The 19,645-nt window shown below is 41.5% G+C and overlaps 1 protein-coding gene across 1 annotated transcript in view; it reads right to left on the minus strand.

Annotated features, from left to right (window-relative positions):
* The window catches only part of BTRC (beta-transducin repeat containing E3 ubiquitin protein ligase), a 120,139-nt gene that overhangs the window by 55,551 nt on the left and 44,943 nt on the right, over positions 1-19,645 (minus strand). Inside the window, exons 3-4 of the mRNA XM_059821067.1 lie at positions 13,822-13,899; positions 340-429 (exon numbers count right to left, since the gene is read on the minus strand). Coding sequence (XP_059677050.1) covers positions 340-429; positions 13,822-13,899 — 168 coding nt within the window. The remainder of the gene's footprint in view (positions 1-339; positions 430-13,821; positions 13,900-19,645) is intronic.

A 19,645-nucleotide genomic window follows, 5' to 3' on the forward strand; every position in this document is an offset into this window, starting at 1 on the left:
ATGATACAAAGAGCTCTCATGCAGTATTTTTAGCATATATCTGGACATTTATCATTTGAAGTTGCCACAGCTAATTACATGGCAGGCATAGGTCATCCCACTGGAAAAGCCTATTACTTGTATATCAGAATGAAGCCTTCAATCCTAGATATCAGGACTCAAGCAATCATTTCCAACAGAGAAAAACAGCAAGTCCGAAAACTCTACACTGAAGGACAGAAAAGCATATCCAAAATACTTGCTTTCTGTTTAAATATTTTTTCTAACTGTAATTTTTAACAAGAATTTTTCTTTGATTAACAATGAACAATCTGCTAAAAAACCCGTTCTCTTACTTACTTTGGCCACACAATTTTCAGTCTTCATAGCAGTGCTTCCTAGACATACTGTTTCCTGGTTTAAGCACAGTCTGGCACAGCTGTTGTAGGTCTGCAGAAAGATTAAAATGGTTATGAACATGATTTTCTTTCAGGCACCACATTTTTGGCACAGGAACCCACAACAACTCTACTACATTTCCTTTTTCCTAAGGTGTAAACATTTCAAACCAAAATAAACTAGTTTACAGCAAAAGCCTATGTTGAGGGCATGCACATTCTCTGAGAAGCTATGTGCAATTTTATAGTTCCAAAATACAAACAAAAAAAAGATTTTTCTCCTCTTTTCTTTGAAAAGGGAAAAAAATATCTGATCTTAGTTGTTCTGTCTTTCACAAAATGCTGCATAACTGAACAACTAAAGCAAGGTGATTTCTACATACTAGTTATCACACTGTAGTCAAATGTTAATAAACATCCCCTGTCTTTATCAGGTAATGTGCTGGGTTTGGCTGGGATAGAATTTTCTTCATAGTAGCTAGTATGGGGCTGTGCTTTGGATTTGTGCTGAAAACAGTGTTGATAGACAAGGATGTTTTAGTTACTGCTGAGCAGCGCTTACACAGAGTCAAGGCCTTTTCTGCTTCTCACAGCACCCCACCAGCGAGTAGGCTGGGGGTGCACAAGAAGTTGGGAGGGGACACAGCCAGGACAGCTGACCCCAACTGACCAAAGGGATATTCCATACCATATGATGTCATGCTCAGTATATAAACCAGGGGGAAAGCTGGCTGGGGGACCGCTGCTTGGGCTGGGCATCGGTAGGAGGGTGGTGAGCAATTGTTTTCATTTACATCACTTGCCTTTCTTGTTTGTTGTTGTTGTTATTTTCCTTTTCATTACAATTTTTATTATTATCATTATTATTATTATTTTATTTTATTTCATTTCACTTATTAAACTGTTCTTATCTCAACCCACGAGCTTTCTCACTTTTACTTTTCCGACTCTCTCCCCCATCCCACTGGGGCAGGGGGGGAGTGAGCGAGCGGCTGTGTGGTGCTTAGTTGCCAGCTGGGCTTAAACCACGACAGGTAAAAATACACAGGGACAGTATGAAGGTTATAATCAGAAGGGAGCAAATGCAGACCACATCTCACTCACTGTATTTGATCTGCCCAATTTTGGAAAGCTTTTTCTTTTAAAGTAGAATGTCTTTTTTCTTTAACTCATACACTGTCCTGCCCAGAGGACCCTCAGCTCAGGCTGCAGACTTTGGAGTCTTTGCAGAACACATTACTCATAGTCTCTCCCTTTTATAAGGGCAGCATATGAACAGTATTTATGAAGTGAGCTTGAAATTATACTTTGGTTGATTTGGCTATTTAAACTAAGATGCCTGAAGAACTCAGGAGTTTCTAATGGAAGCTTTCCCCCCCTCTCCAACTTTCAACACCTTTTTAATTACTACGTGATTAAGCTCATGTTTTCTAGTATTAGTAGGAGTATATTAGCACCTAAGAGCTCCAGTATTGAATTAAAACCACAGTGCCTGTCACCATTTACAGAAAACTGCTCCCAAGCAAAAGTGGCAGCCCAAAAGCAAGCACAAACTTGCTTTGTTGCAAGAGTCCTAAGTGGACCACAGAGAAGATGTTGATACCTCAAATAGTTACGTGGGGAAAACCCAAGAAGCATGTTGAAAGAGAATGAAATTAAACTTGCTACAAAAACACTTTTAAGAGCTCTAAGTAAAACATACTAACATTCATGATATTTGTAAGATTGCCTTAAGGGGAGGACACACAAAGATTTGTAGTGAACTGCCTGTCAGTCCTCTCCCTGCAATACTCACTGGCAATCTCTGAAGATCCTTCTTTCAGGGCTTGCTACAGATTTCTTTTTGTTTGATTTGAAACTAATTCAACCTCAAACCTGCCATAGGTTACAAAACCTGCAGGGAACACTGGCATACTAAGGGCTCCTAAACCTCTCCCTCTGCTCCAAAGCTACGTCATCAGAGCCCGATTCCCTCAGCGCTAAGCACCAAACAAATTACCTCCTTTTTTTGCCCCTCTGCCACAGGCCTGACTCTGCACAAGATGCAGGCAGTAGCAACACACAAACCAGCAGAGGAATGCATTGCAAAGGACGTCAGAGGCAAGAATGCAAAGAGATTAAAAGGGGGTTATGCTGAGCGATAAGACATACATCCACAAACCCAGTGTTCCTAACATTTTCCAGCTCAGGAGGACGGTAAGCACCAACCGACGGGAACTGAGTGTTCACAATCAGTTTATAACGTTATTCACCTAAGTTCTTATGATCCTCATTAAACACTCCCTATTGCCCACCATGGCAAATCAGTATACTGGCTCAGGTGGATCTGTACTGGTCCGGCACAGTACAGACACTCTCGTGGAAATTCAGGAAATCACAGTCCTGTCCACCTTACTTCTTTACAGACGCCCTTTAAACATCATCGTGAAACAGAAACAAAAAGGAGCACAGAAGCCCTATCTTCTCCACCACTTTAGCAGTTCATGTTTTACTTCTCAGTGAGCTCTCTAACCAGAAAACAACCAGTGACAGACAGGAATGCAGAATATCCTGGCTCCAGGAGATCTCCTTACAAGTTATAACACCGATATCTGCAGCAACTAGCAGCCAGCTAGCAATTTCTGACTCCGGATCCAGAAGGAGAAACGGCAAAATTCAAATACACGAATCCCTTCAAAGTGCCGTGCAGATGAACAGAGTGCATCTTTCAGCAGGGGAGGTTCAGATTCAAACTGGGATTAGGCTACAAGCAAACAGAAGTCTGATGGACTCAACTTAGCCTCTTACAAATATTTGCCAACATCATAAAACCATCACTCTGGTATGCACAGCACTTTCTCCTCAGAAGAAAGATCAGAATGGCATAAACTATTATAAATCGTGGCTTAGATGCAGTGGCCCAACTGGTGGACAGAAAGTTGACACCATCTGCTTTGCACTGACGTTCAGACAATACCATGCAAACCTCATTTTATAAGCATCGTGTTAGTTAAATTCAACCAGATTCTGAAACTGAAAAACCATGAAGAGTTGCTAAGATTCTTTGTTCATTTATTTAGCCCATTTATCATAAATCTGTGATTTCCGTCATTTGCAATTTAATTCCTAAAATTCCAGTAGCAGTATTTCTGTACAACTTATCTGCTACATACTGTAAATTTTATGAGGAGCCCTGACTTGAAGAAAGCTACTAACTCCACTTTGCAGATGAAAAGCTCATCCACAAAAATATTTACTGCAAGTAACAGGGAAGCCTGTGGCTCCATGAACTGAACCATGAACCAAACTCAGATCTTGCCAGTCTTTTTCCTCCCAAGACAGGTATGCACAAACGTTGGTAGCAGGCCAGCTGTTTAAAAGCCGGGCTGACAACAGGCTTTCTCTAACATTTACAATTGGGAAAGACCAGAAAATCCAAAAACGCAATGTGAAATACTAAATGCTAAATCCAAAAACCATAGAACTTTCTGAGAAGGAAGGAAGCCTCACTATGCCACTATTCAAAAGTTGTGTGCGTGTCAGAATGTAGATACAAATAATTATTCCAAGGAATTGCTTAATTTTTATTATTTTCACCCACACAGAACCTCTTAGTGTGAACAGCACCAAATGAATTTCCAGCATAAGTTGTTCAACAAATCCCAAAAAACAGGACTAGTGACACTTGATGGAATTAGTATAGTATAAATTTAAAGCAGATAAAATGAAACACTTCTTCACACAGCAGGCAGTGAACTTCTGGAGCTTGCTGCCCCAGGACACCGTGGAGAGAAACAACATCAGCAAGTGGAGAAAGGGATTAAACAAACTCATGGACAGCAGGTCCATAGAGTATTTGGCAGAGATATCCCCCAGACATCCCTAGTGCAACAGCAGTAGATGCTGCAGGAGCAGGAGAATGGAGCACAGAGAGTGGCCAGACCCATTTGCTGTCATTCAACAGCATCTTCCACCGACAGTGCTGGAGTCAGCACTGGATGAGCAGACGCTGGGTCTGACTGACCTGGGCATTCCCATGTTCACAATACCTCTCTGCCCTTCACAACATGCCAACGATACTTAAATCCCTCCTTCCCAACCTTTTCCGCCACAGAAAAGAGACAAGAACATGCTTTTACTGTGAGAATCAACTTTTACACAGTAATTTTATAACATAAAGATCTAAGTACCAAATTACCTGATGACCATTTAGTCCTTTAGCAGCTCTTTGTTTCTCAATAAAAGTAGTGGGGGAAGAAAGAAAGTTAAAAGGAGTATGTATAATGTATTCAATCCATCAGGATGCAGATTTGAGAATAAAACATACAGTGATCTTCAGTTCAACGTCATTACTATGTTTGCAAAGTTACAAAGTTGTTCTGTTCTTGTTTTCACATTCTCAGGGAAGAATGCATTATTTGCCTTGTGGGATGAATAAAAAGGGTAAAGAAGATTCATGTTCATGTTCTACAATATGTTTAAAAAGGTTTCAAGTAAAAACACAGATGAAAGCCTAGTTTCTCCCTTAAAGTCCAGGGGGAAAAAGAGGTAATGTCCCTCTACTTAATAGATCTCAATGGAAATGTCTTGATAATGTTGCAAAGAAGCTGCATCTGGCTCAGGAAGTCAAGTCATGAGAAGCTGGGAGAATACACTGTGAAGGTAGCATTATATGGCTGCCCTCTTCTAACATTCCTCTGTAGGCAGCAGTTACTGGCTATTGTGAGAGAAGATTACTGCTGGACATGAAGATTTGATGTCATCTGGTATTGTTATATTTGTGTTCGTACGCTAAGAGTTACTAGTGAACAGACCTAACCGAAAGTAGAATGAATGTCGTATCATCAAGTAATAATGCAGAGCCCTACATTTTAGGTGAAACATTTGATGGCGTTTCATGCTACACTGCAACATCAGAGTACCTCCTTTTGTTCGTTCGGATGCCTGTGGGAACACTGACTAACCTGGAAGAAAACCAAGAAAATCAAAACCAGAACCAAGCCTCAGAAAAGCAAATTTCTCAAGCTCACCTTTAAAGCTCGCCCCTTTTACAAATCTTATCTAATTTGCACCAAAACTGTTCAAGTTTCTCCTCACCTTCCATCGAGATAAGAGGTTTCTTCGCCAAGGAAAAGCAGTCTGAAATGGTAGCCTGGTTCAATGCCACAGGCAGATAGCTTTGCATTGGAGTGCTTTAATATGTTTTTATATTGCATATAAAGCATGCAAACATAAACCAGTTTGTTGAAAACTACCCTCTTTGTGGAAGCTGGCTGTAATTCTGAACAAGTTTTCAATTTTCACACTGCTGCTAGGGTAAAACATTTTAAAGAGTTTAATTTTTACTGTGAGTTCAATGACATGAGATTATCTAACAAAGTAATGGTTAATCAATAGAGGGCTTAGTTGTCAGGTGAAACATATAACACACTAAAAGGGATTGATTGCAAGGTTCCTCCTTATTTACTGGGAGGTATACATTTAAAATGACACAAACTTGTTACCAAGCTGCATTCCTTTAACCTTGCAAAAGCCGTTTGAGAACAGTGTTAAGCAGCCCTATAGCAAAACAAGCTCTAATGAAAAAAAAAAAAAACCCTACAAATATATGGCAGTACCAAATCATGTCAGAAGCAGGGGAACCACAAAGCTGTATTCACTCTCAGCCAAAGGCTTAAAATGCCACAGAGATGCTAGACTATGGTTCACTAAAGATAGAGCTGTAGCTGATCTCATTCTGTAAGCGTCTTTGGTTACATTTTTCTTTTTAAAGAAAGTATGATCCTGCTCTTTGACATAAACACATAAACATTTCTACTCTTGTCTGTGTAGCTCTGGACGAAGACTGAATGCCAACCTGAAGCCTCGAACCCCAGGCAGAACTCTGTGTGTGTGCACACGCACAGCTTTTCTGCCAACTGAAATCCATTTCTTTGGCCATTTATTCTGAGAATCCCAGTCCCTGAACAAAACTCCACTTTTTAATAGAAGCTGCAACCCAGGAGTTCAATAAGATTTCCCCCCCCAATAGTTAATAATTACATGATTTATCAGAGAAAGATAACACTAATAAAACCAGAGCAAAAAGACAAAACCCATTCCCTCCTTTCAAGTCATTTTCAGAGAAAAGATTATTAAACTGTTCTTTTTGAACAAGGGCTTTTGTAGCTAAGCACAAATTGCCAAACGGTTAGAAAAAAAGTTATTAGGCTCAGAAGAATTCAGCAGAAGTGGGAAGTTATATAAACAAATCACTCCAGCAGATTTGGAAAGATCGCTTTCATCTTACTTAGAGTCTTAGGAGACGTGCATTAATTACCCTTTAAAGGTCTTTCACATGGACTATTTAAAATAAATGCAATTTATTTATTTATTTCAAATGAAGTGCTTCTTCTGAAAGAATTAAGTAATCTCAACAAATTTAAAAACGTTTTTATAAACAGGTAATTAAAAAGAAGACTAGAATTAAGTCAAGCTGTAAGACATTACCCAGGATTCTCCACGATTATTTTCTTAAGAGAAAATTTTTGCTATCCCTAGCCCAGCCCTGGGAAGGGTCGTTTTCACGGAAAGTCGTAAGACAAAATAAAGACCAGACAAACAAAAAACTAGATCATTTACAGGAGTTTCCCTAAAGCACAGTTTGTCATATTGCAATTACACCTTGCCGACTGTGAAAGCCAGAGTCCTTAATATTGCCACTAGAGGGAAGACGTGTCTCAACACATGGCAATGGTAGTTGAGGAGTGGGTTTTCTTGAGCAATTATCATAACAAAGCTCCCTTGGCTGTGTGTACCTTCTAATTACTCAGTACAATTAAAATGACTTACCTAAACCAAATGGGGGGGCGGGGGGGGGGAAGGCCCCTAAAACAAAAAATCTCAAGACAGTACAAACAAAAAGCCTTACTCCAATCTGCCTGTTATCTGAAATTAGATTAAAGCTGAAGATCTTTTTTCCTCATCCATCAATGCACAGGGAGGGAAACAAAAAAAGAGTATATCACAATGCCCAAACACCACGGGGTTGTTCAGCAACCTAAAAGCATTAAAACAAACAAAAACAAAGAGCAAGGAGAACTAGATCTCTTGTTAAAGAAAAGAAGAAAAAAAAAGAAAAAGGAAATGTCGTGGTATTTAGCCATCTGGTAGCTGCTTGAAAACAAATTGTCCTCAAAAGAGCAGAAATACAGTATGTCTTCTCTCAGCTCACTGGCTTATGAATCAGACTTGCTTTTTTAAAAAAAAACCATGGTAATGTTAAACTTCTGTGCTGCTGCTGCTTTCACTTCCCTCTTGTCCCACTGTGCAAAGATAACCATGGTCATCCCAATCAGATCCTGTTATTCCAACCTGGATGCATTATTCAGAGTCTTTCGGGATATATCTTGTTGGGGCCATTGTTCAAAATCCCTCAGGATTTTTTTTCCTGACAGCTACTTGCTGATTTTTAAACCCTTAAATCTTTCATTTTATACGGGACATCATTAAGGGAAGATGGCAGCCAAGTGATTTTTCTTTCCACTGACAATTTGTGACATTTTTCCAGCAGCGTGCAAGGTGTTGAAAACCTGGCAGCTGTTACCTCCCGGGATGAAGATCCTTTTTTATCCTCCCTTGACAGTTTAACTCAATGGGTCAGCACCTTTAAAGACTGCAAAGTATCACTGAGGTGGATGGAGGCTTGAATTACTGCTCCCTCCCTAATCAATGTAAACCCTCACTGCAGGTGAAACTCTTCATCTATAGAGGTGCATGGGGGAGGAAAATGTAATGCCCTGAGCCAGATGGTTTTCATCTTGTTTTTTAAAGAAGAAAGGAACAAGCTAACAAGGGGACAGCTACTTTGTTAGCTTCTTGGCCTCTCTCATGGCTTTGGATCCCCAGGGTTCCAGCCACACAAGAGAAAGAATACAGAAAAACATAAACACTTAAAGAAATATAACTAGGGGGCTGGCAACATGCTGCTTTCAAAGAGTTGAGAGCCCTGTTCAGCGCTTTATTTATCACTGCCCACGTTCTTCGGATGGTAAGTGGACATGGACACAAAGGGCAGGGGGGGAGCAGACAACACTTGCAATTTACTCAATTACAGAGGAATGCAGAAATGTGGCGGGGTGACAGACTCCTATTAGCACTAATGCTGAAAGAGCCCAGTGGCCTTTCCGCCACAAGGCAGCATTCCCATTGTAACTTAGACTCCGGCACAACCCGCCTTGGCTAGTTTTTTAACATGCATTAAGTGTCACAGAGGAATGGAAGTAATTTTTTGTCGTTGTTTGAGAATAAAGAAAAAAAATAAACAGAAGGAATCATCTTAAAGGTAAGATTAAGGACACAGGTTTAGCAATTTCAGGAGGCTTTTCAACCAGCAACTCCTTACTAGCAAGCATTAATAGCATAAAAGACGGGGTAACCAGGATAACTTTACAGACCAGGTATGTCCTGCCTTGGCCAGCTCTCCAACAGAAGCCAAATTTGAATTGCAGCATCTTCCCCAGAGGGAGGGAGGGAGGAAAGGAGGGAGGAAGCTGAAGCACCCTCACTCCCTCCCCACCATGTAACCTTCCCCTCAAGTCGAAAAGATGGCTTCAACTTGGCACAGCAGAAATACTTTTGAGGAGGAGAAATAAGCCTGGAGAGGAGCCCTAAGCAGCGGGATGAGGCTACCAGCTGGAAGTAAACGGTTGACGGTTGCTACTTCTTGTCTTTCCTTTGCTCTACCTTCTTTAACCACTGTCTGCTTCTTATCGTTTGCTTGTGTATTGGCTTTAAACTCTTAAGATCAGATTGTGCCTATTTTAACTTTGAAATAGACCATAGAGCGTGTTTTAGGTGCTACATGTAATTTTACAAAATTATCTCAAATCCGTAAGAATGAACTGAGGTAATATTCTGTGCCAAAATGGTAAGAGGGAAAATTCTTGAAAATGCTAAGGGGCCTGTTTGAATGGGGTAACAGACAGGGATTTTTTTCCCCTGGACTTCCATCTGGAAGCTTACAGAAAGGCAGCAGAGTCCAACGTGAGGTTTGCAGGAGGTACGGTGCGGCAGCCTCACTGCTGCCAGCATTTCCCCACAAGGCACCTTCACCCACAGACAAACCACGGCAGCAAAAGGCACTTCATTATTGCTCCACCGAAGAGAAGGGAAGGAGGATTTTAAACAACCTGCATTGTGCCCGTCTTCTTTAAAAACCAGCGGGGTAATCAAGTTCAGGGCGGCCCCGGACAGCTGCCCTGTGACCTATTCATGCTGACCCCCACTATTCATCACTTTCCTTAGGACTATGAGGGCAAGCTCCCGGGGAGTGACCACCACAATAGACAGATACGAGCCAACAATAATACGGTTCCTGCAAAAAAACCAGATGGCACTGCAATAAATTTACAAATCTGCATTCATGGCTCTGTTAAAAACACCCAGAAGCTAAAAGGCTGGAGGGGCCCCCAGAGAGCTTCCCCTTCCCAGTTTCTAAAGGCCGGCTCTCTCCCCAAGACTATTGAGCTCATGTTCTTCATAAATGAAGAATGGAGACATAGCCCTTAAAATAACAAATGTCTGACCTAATCAATCTAGTGTTTGGGTCTAACACTAAATGATAGGCAGTGAAAACTAATTATGTTTTTTGGCAAGGAAGTTGAATTAAAATGGAAACACACAGGTTAAAAAGGCACTGAAGCATTTGCAAGTCCCTTTGAAAGGGCAGCACACACACACACACGCTCACACGCAGGGCTTGAAACAGGAACCTGATTCAATAACTCATGCATTTATTTTTAAAATGAATCAGATTAGTCCCATGTGTGACCTGCCGGTCCATCTGTATGAGCTGGACTTAATGGGCACTCTTCTCACGCTTACTTCAGTTTGAAGTATGAGAGAGATAAATTTAGTTTAATTTTCAACAGATCAAGCTATCCATTTTCCAAATGGACCATCTGGATCAGCCTATTAAAATTAATTTATAACTTTGCAGTGTGAAAATTCGTTTGTTAGCTTAAATAAAGTTGCCAAAAACTTTTGCCACTTGTCATTGTTTTTTCTGAATTCTGTTTTCATACTATGATTGTCAGTTTACCCCTTCAAAATTTAATTTTGTCAGATCAAGCTCTCAACAAGAACTGAACATTTTCATCCTTACTTCAAAGTGTGTCATAGCTTAGAACTTTTCGCTGTTTCAGCTAACAGTGTCAAGTTCATTGCCTTTTTCTGTTTCCTTTCCCAGTGCTAATCTCTATGTCTCTTGTGCCTTGCTGCCCCTAATGCACCTAAGAGTGGCTGTGCCTCCCACTTCTAGCATGCCAAGGACAGCTCCACTTGTTGAGACTTCTGAAGACACCCTTCTCCAAAAACCATTTTAATCAGCAGAAGAATGATATTTCTCCTAATAAGAGGTCCACAGCACTGAGCAATGGGCGTCTTCAGCTCCTGCTTACAACTTCAGATGCTTAAATAACCATAACACCTCCTTATTACCTCCACCTTCTGGTATGTCTGTTCCACAAACCCACCTGAGAAAACATTTATGGCTAAGGCTGCATACCAGCACCGCAAACAAGGCAAGAAAAGGTAATGCACCTTTACTTAAACTTGTCAGCAGCTGAACATGTCAAGACATCATACTTTCCCTGAAGTGGTCTGATGCATCTCATTAATTTTCTAAAGCTAATAAAAAAGTACTAAATATGTGGACACTTTCACTGGAAAGACCATTTAAGTAAACAGACTTCTCCTTTACCAACATACACACATTCAATTCCTCTGTGCATGGCGGTTCATGTTCCCCAATAATGAAATTTTAATAGTGGTGTCTTAAGGGAGGGACGAAAAATTTGAAACTGTATACTCAGTTTAACAAGTTAGCATCTTTCCACTAAGGTGGAAAGCACTTTTTGTGTATTACTGCTTTGACAGCATTTGCATGTCAGAACTTCTGGGTTTTACAAAGTATGGATAGATGTAAGACAGGGTAGCCACTCTGCACACCTTCCTGTAGAAGATGCAGATCTTCCCAGTAAGTATCACTCTACTCATTGATTATGAGTATAAGGACACATGGCTGCATATGTGTCTGATTTCTGCAAATAGAGATGGAAAACTCCCCACTGCTTCTTGTCCATCACTGATAGAGAAGAGGAGCAATCAGCTTCCAAAATGCTCAGCCTTATTTATGCCTACATAAAGAACCAAAATTCCTTCTACAACAGGTACAAAATCATGGTCAACTACCTCCTATGATCTAGACAAGAGGGCACTTGCTTTAAGACTAAGACTACCTCTTGAACTTGTCCACAAACACTGTTCTCAGCACAAAAGGCCCCAGATAGCAATCAGAAGACCCAAGGATTTTGTCCTGCATCTGTCACTGTAAAGACTGGACACAAAGATGGAAACCGATACAACTTCTCAACAATATCCTGAAACACAGATAACCATCTTCAAAGTAAACAATGTCCATGTGAATTACTTCCAATATGAAATATTTGGACAGTACAAGTGGGTTTTTAAGTGTGTTCTTGATATCTAGTCATCTTGGTTATGATGAATTGTGGGCCTATGGAAAAGATAGCTTTCCCTGGACATTAAGAACAGGACAAGAGCAAATGGCCTCAAGTTGCGCCAGGGGAGGTTTAGATTGGATATTAGGAAAAATTTCTTCACTGAAAGGGTTGTCAGGCATTGGAACGGGCTGCCCAGGGAGGTGGTGGAGTCACCATCCCTGGAGGTATTTAAAAGACGTGTGGATGAGGCACTTAGGGATATGGTTTAGTGTTAGGTTAATGGTTGGACTTGATGATCTTAAAGGTCTTTTCCAACCTAAACGATTCTATGATTCTATAATACTTCGGCAGATTGAAATATAACAGAAGGGAAATGCAACTCAAGAAACTGTAGCTTCTTGATCTGTATAATACTGCTCATGAATATTTGTCTCCTCCTTAATCAATAATCATGAGGAAAGACTCAGTGCGATGAGAAGGCACACAAAACAGGTAACTCATGTTCCTTTTGACTTAACATCTCTTACTATGAACCTATTCTTGGAGAAGAGACATACACCTTTTCTTGTTGAACCTGAAGGCTTACCATCAATAAGATAACTCTAAGATGAAAAAAAAAAGTTTTCTGATGTGCTGGGGACCTTGTTGGCTATCCTGGGGATACACAGTAGGACCTAGTAGCTTTGCCCTCTTCCTCTAGTTCTTGTTGTTTGTTGCTGAATGCCAGAAACATTTTAAGTTTGGTGTAACATATTTAATCAATTCTACAAGGTAATCTTTCTCAGCAATATCTGGGACCTCATTCATTATCCTAGCATATTGCCTCTTGTCTAAAAGACTTACATGGACTACGTCTGTTAGATGGACCTGTCTTAGCCACATGCAGTCCTTCACATGACACCTACTCCCACAAAATCAAACACTCCTAACACAATACATTATTAAAAAAACCAAACCAAAACAAAAAAACCCCAACACCCTCCCAAAAACAACTCTGAGCTCAAGCACAGTTTATCAAAAAGATATTTCTTCCTTTACTATGGTTCTGACCCACAATTTCTCTTGGAAATAGCAGCAGTGGGGCAGTGTAGTACCACTGTATTCCTCTGCCTCAGACTGCTGCTCCTGTGGCTGAGATGCAAAAGGAAATATGGCAATTCCTCAGCTGTTGCAATGTGTGGCCTGGGGTATTCACTTAAGTCACGTTCATCAATGGTTTTACTCCGATACCCCAGGCAGCAACCTCGAGCAGCTGAGGCACAGACATATTTTTGCTTCTGCTGCCTGAAGGTTGCAGTGGGGAGAAAGAGCAAGGTGAAAAATTATCTGAAATCACTAAATGTGACTTAAATCCCCCAGAAATCAAAGGCCAGCCTCCCTTTGTTGACCATGGGGATTAAAAAAAATGATTCTTTTGAATTGGTAAGAAATTTGCTTTACTATATATAAAATGCAAAGACATTATGTTTTATCAGACCACCCTTTCTCCTTTCTACCCATTAGTAATTTACACAAGTGTAGAAGAAACAAGAACAGGTCATTTTTCAGGTTATTAACCTGGATATCACCTCCAAGAAAATTTACCTTCAAGAGCAATGAAAAGCTTAATTGCTGTAGAACACTTTGAGACTCTTGATCTGAAGCAAGGCGAAATATACTACAAACAAGATAGGAACAATTATAGAAGAAAAAGCTGAAGAGGTCTTGATGAACACCACATGGAGAAAGGTAAAACTAGAGAGTCACAGCTGACTGCAGTATACAGAAGTATAGTCATCAAACTCTCCTGAAAGCTAAATCTCTGTGTCTGATTTTCCTGGGTACAATGTGACTTGTTCAGACTTCAAAGGAGAAAAGAAAGGATTTCCATGAGCACAAGTCAGACTTCAGCTTCCAGAAGCATTTAAGGATTCAAATAGCTAGAAAGTTTTATTGCATTTTTAAAGAGACTGATCACATACCTGTCTAAGTGAATTCTTCTCGGGAATGATCTTCCTAGGGGGCTCATCGTTATTACAGTCTTCTCTCTCAGAGGAATTCTGTGAAAGAAAGTAAGCTTTAATTCAGTTCTTATCCCTAATATTACTCTGCGAGGAGAAAAGAAACAGAATATTTGTACTACACAGGCTGCAGTATTTTATGCATACATATACCGGAGGCTAACTTGTACTTTTAAGCCAAACAACCTGTTATGGCAGAGAAAGAATTTCTCCTCCTCAACAAAACAATGCACCACTGTGCAGGTATCTACTGAAGAAGCCTGTGCTTTGGGGATTTATTCTGAAACTACCAATAATGACCACTTTGAAAAGCTGGATGGTGGCTGGATCAGCATGGCAACACCAGTGCTCCTGAACACCCCAGAGTAACTATTTAAAACAGTGGAACCTTTTGAAAACAAAAGGTTGTTAACGGGTGCAACTGTTGTTCTCTGTGCCCCTATGCTTTTAACCTGCCTAACAATTAATTGCATTGAGTCTGCTTGGCTGTCAAAAATCATAGAGAAATGGTGACAGAGCTAAATTCTGGTGAAAGAGGTTGTCAGAGATCCTTCAAAAAAAAAAAAAAAGTTGTGTAGGTAGCATATGATATTATGGCTATGTTTTTCACTCCTGCCCCCTGACTCTATATACATGTACAATTTCTCGGAAGACTGATGCTCCAAAACTTAAGCTGCCACCTCGGAAAAATGAGCATCAGTAAGACAAAAGAAGGTGGACAAGAAGAAATACGAGGGCTTTTCCAGCATGAGTAAGACAGACCACCAGAAGACTTTTGTCCTGTTAACCTCATGATTAAAACCAATTATTATTTGCTTTAGAGTAAAGACAGGCTATAGTTTATCTTAGGACATGCACAGTCTGTAGCAAACACTTGTTTAAAAACTGCTGGGTATGTGGGTGGAATCCTGGCCTCACTGCCAAAGTCAGCTACTCTGGAAGTCAGCGTTCCTTTGCACGGGTTCAGCCACTGCGTTGACAGAGTAATGACAACCAGCTTTGGGGGAATCCCACACACGCATCTAAAATCAGTTTGATCACCACAGTATTCGTAGCCTTAGGCCACATTCCCACGCATTCAGTAGTGAGCAACTAAACAGGTTTTAAAGAGATACAGAAAAACTGCTTAGGGAGAGCTCTGCCAGGAAAAGGGTGGTTTTCCAGTTACTTGCAGACAAGCTCAGGACTGTGTGTATTAAGGCAGAAGTTTGCATTCTGTACCTCTCCCCCCTCGTCCCCCAAATAACCTGTCCTTCACTGAGCATGGCTCTGCCTGGCTTCTTGCAGAGCCAGCTTCCAGCCCAACACCTCAGGAGACAGAAGTGGCATCTGTTGGCCAAGGAGGAGCTGGGCCCTGCAAACAGCCAGTGTGGCAGAGCAGGGCTAGCAGAAAGCAAGCAGGCTGCGGGAAGCCATCAGAAGAGCAGTGTGCTCGTGTGCCCACTGCAGTGCTGCGTGATCAGGCACTGTCTAGGCAGCTCAGGTTTGCTGGTCTGGTGAAGGGGAAGAGGTACAGCCAGGAGGTAGGGCAGAGGTAGAAGCTGTTTGCTGAGAAAAGGCAGATAAGGGGGGGAACACAACAGAAAAAACCCCGCTTGGGATGTCATAAACTGGTCGGGAGGATTCTGTGTAAATCAAAACTTGCAGACCAACTAGGGATCTTGGATTTTTTTTTTTTTAAATAAGATATAGAACTCGCAAGGCACCATGACATCTGGGATGCTGTAACCAGGGTTTTATAATGGAAATCAATCCTAAACAGGCCTGATAAATCGCTGTAAGAGGCCAGCTTTTAAAAGTTTTCATATGAGGTCTCAGCCAGGACCAAGTTATTACATTAAATCCAGCTTAGAAAGGACTGTGATCGTAAAAACATACAAGCTAGAATCACATATCTCCAAAAAGGAAGGTCAGACATTAAAGCTGCTCTTTTCTGCTCATGAAATACAGTTTAGTAAGTGGTTAATTCAAGTAGGAATTCTAATTTTTGCGCTTTGGAGAAAAAGACCAAGTGCAAGAAACAAGAATCTGAGGTGAGTTACTATACATTTCCAGGAAACACATTTTGTTGGGGGGTGTGGGGGGGGTGTGAGGGGGTTGTTTACTATTTCTGGATGCTTTTTCAACATCCACCCCCTTCCACACCAATAAATGCCAAAACGACTTCCCCTTCCAAATAACCTTTCTACGACAGTGAAATCTTGCATTTTTCTCGCCTTTCACAGCCATTAAGGATCCTCCCTCAAAAAACATCAGAAAGCAGGAAAATCAGCGCTGCTGGTGAACTGTCAGCCCTTATTTAGAAATTTCTAGTTACTGCAAAGCATCGAGTTATCTACTTTTTCTTTAAGCTGAGCATCTAATTTTAAGAGCAAGCAGAGGACCATTTTGCATTCATTATCTTTATAGGTGGCAAGGCTAAGAGGTTGGCTGAACAAAGACCAGACAAAGACTGCCAAGTGCATATGGTGGTTCACAGCTTGGCGTCTCACCATTCTACAGCACCAACACAGCAGCTCCGAAGGCAGACTATTAAAGAGGAGCGCTGCTCATGCACTTTTGTCGGCAAGTAAGTTACGCTTGGTGAAGACAGAATGACTGGAAAGCATTACACTTAAGAAAAAGCACAGATGTTTATAACTCCCGCTCATTTCTCAGGAATAGAAAACCCATCAATCCAGGTGCAGGTACAAGACCCTGCATATTTCAGGAATAACTGTAGCTGCATGAAAGTGAATTCCACTTGATAGGGCAACACTTAGCCATGGCCATGGGAAGAGCATAACGTAATCGACTGAAACGGTACATCTATATATTTCTCCTTGCTGAACAAGGTGGGAGGAGGGATAAGCATGTGCGAGGTCAGAATAAGGTTTGCTTCAGCAGGACTTCAGTGATGCTCTCGGCCGCAAGAAAGGCAGACAAAGGGAGGAACCGCTCTGAGCACCCTCTCGTGGTTACTGAAATGCACATCTCGGGCACAGACCTGGAAAGAAGCATTTGGTATCCAGACAGTAAGTTGGGTGTACTCACTGGGAATATTAAAGATCTGCAGTGACTGTACTTGATACATAGTAGAGGAACAATGGAATTTGTTAGGGTGAAAGAACTGAAGAAAACCAGTGCATACAGAAAGCTGAAAAGCCATACAAACTCCCTTCCATCAGGGAAAATTTTTAAATCCCGCAGGCAAGCCTTCCTTCATGGACTAAAGCACGACTGGCCAAAAGTGTTTGCGCTTGTGTGCAGCGTCTCTCCTTTTGAATAAGTACAGGCAAGATAAGATGAGAAATGCTGAAGTCTCCAAAGCACAAACTGACCAATCTGGGTGAGATAAATACTGTCCCCACCTTCCACAGACAAGGTCACACAATGACAGTGGAAGCACTGGGAAGAGAAGCCAGGAAACCCAAGCTCATAGTTCTTGTAACCTTCAAAATTTCTCTCTAGCAGAAGGTTCCTGTAAAGGGGCTCTGCCTCCATAGCTCATTTTTCCTAAAATGGCTACTGTCTGTAATGAGATCCTTTTAAATTTGATTTGCATTTAAAACTTCAGCCTGTAATTAACAGAATATAACTCCATGGCAGGTTGTCTTAAAGACCACTACAAAATTATTACTATTTAACTCTTCCCATGAAGCCTCCTCCACCACTAAACACAACATACTACAATACATATGAAATCCTTAGACTGAAGCATTTGACGGGAGATGACATGCAGTATTTTGTGTACATAGCCCAGCAAAACACTACTGGGAACGAGATATAATACATGGAGAAATGCATTCCCAGGGACTACCAATTGAGCCGAGTTACCTTTAGTACCGCCTCACTCGTCATGGTGGAAATCAAGCCCCTGCCAACTGGGGGAGGCTTTCTTTGGTGCTGTTCTGCCCTGCACTAATTATAAAAGAGTACAGACGCAGCCTTTTTCCAAGTGTGGGGAGGTGGGGGCAGGGGAGAAGCGTGTGTCTATGCGAAGAGCACAACTATTTTTTATGCTTTCAAATTCTTAATCCTGTTTGGAGCTGTCAGTGGGGGTTAATGGAAGCCTTGGATAGGAGAATTCCAATCTGGTTGGCAGATGGATAGGTTGGTTATAGCTGCATAACTATGTCTTGCCTGCAGGCACAATTCAGAACACTGTTAAAGCAATATAAAGTCTCTGTCAAGCTGAACCATTTGGATCAGTAGCAAGGAGAAATAATAATAAAAAAAGGAGTTCATTTCTGGGCCTTGCGCGTTTATGCTAGTATGCAGAAACTGATTAATTGTCGTCGTGCGCTGGTCTGCTATACCTCAGATTTCTACTTCTGGAGTAGATTTTGCATGCTAATATAATCATTCTCCCTCTTGAGACATTAGCAAATAATCAAATGAAAAACAGGATCATAATTTACTGAGATTCGGGCAATTCTCTATGCAAATTTGACTTGTTATTGCTGCTGCCTCGTTAATCTGAATGCCTTTGACAAACTCCTTTGATTTATGAACTCATGACAACTCCAATGTGTATATATTTTGCTAGATTGACATTATCATTAAGAGTGGGTGGACTGAGCTCACATGAATGGCTGATTTTATTCGCTGGTGTCTGCTGCTCAACAGCTGAGCATCTCCTTCTCACAAAGCCCCTGAGCGCCAGGCTCTTCCCATCTACCCATCCATTCATCATCTCGATGTTAATTGGCCCAGGCTTTAAGCAAATTTTCAACACGATTTAAAGGCACGATGACACTGATTACTGACCCTCTGCCATACGGTGCCTATTGATTAACCTGACAGAGATGATGAGCTTGAGGGAAACTAGGTGAGTGCGGACCTCAGGGTGGGGGGGGGGGAAAGTAATATATTGTATATGCAGGCAAAACACTTGTCATTATCCCAAAGGCCAGAATTTGTGCTGCACTGGCCCTTAAAACACACTATTGCTTTAAACACCTGCATCCAATACAGAAAACGCTTGCTTGCTGTGGAAAAATGATTACAAAGTTGATGTCATGTGCAGTCTGTATTTTAATCGAGTTCCCTGATAAATAGACCCCCTCAAGCCAATCAAGTCTCGCTTTAGCCATTGCGTGTGTATGCATCAGTTTGAACAGAAGCTGGGGCAGGGTGTGTTTTTAGTGGTATCAGCAGATCCAACTGCAGGTAGGAAATCTACTTGGGTATTTCAGGTCTCTAAGCAAATAATACAGTGGGAACACAGTGTCCAAACAGCTACAGTAGAGTAAATGTTTCAAGGGCAAACTGGATGCCAGACGTAGCTGTCTTGGTGTTCCTGTTGCCACATTAAAATAGATGCTTTAGCACACATCAGTGAAATACTGCATTTCCCCTTTTCCAGTGCAAACTGGTGATAGGACCTGACCCTCAGGCTCCTAGGTGCATTGAGTGAACGCAGCATTTTATCAGAGCTTGAAAATAACTGACATCCTCCTTCATGTTTCTTGAAGAGTCCCTGTGCTGCACTTGGTCCTCCTCACCAAGGACAGAGGGGTACTGTCTCAGCCAAGAGGGAGCCACTGAATAAAGTAGGTACATCAGCATTCTGCCTGCAGACTGGTGTTATATGAAAGGAAAAGGAAGCAGAAGGCCTGTCTAACCCCTGCCCAGCCCCAGGTTAAGTCTGTCAGTCAATGCACACTGTTCTTCTTACCCAATTCAAGCCAGCAGCCTGCCAGCAGTCACGTTGTTTCTCTTGTTTAGGAGGGGGGGAGTCAGGGGGTTGCCGCCCCAAGATGCTACAAAGTTAGCTGTCTTCTAATTTGCATCAATTGCTTGC

The sequence above is a fragment of the Gavia stellata genome, chromosome 9 (assembly GCF_030936135.1).
Source record: "Gavia stellata isolate bGavSte3 chromosome 9, bGavSte3.hap2, whole genome shotgun sequence".
In the NCBI taxonomy this organism is placed as follows: domain Eukaryota; kingdom Metazoa; phylum Chordata; class Aves; order Gaviiformes; family Gaviidae; genus Gavia; species Gavia stellata.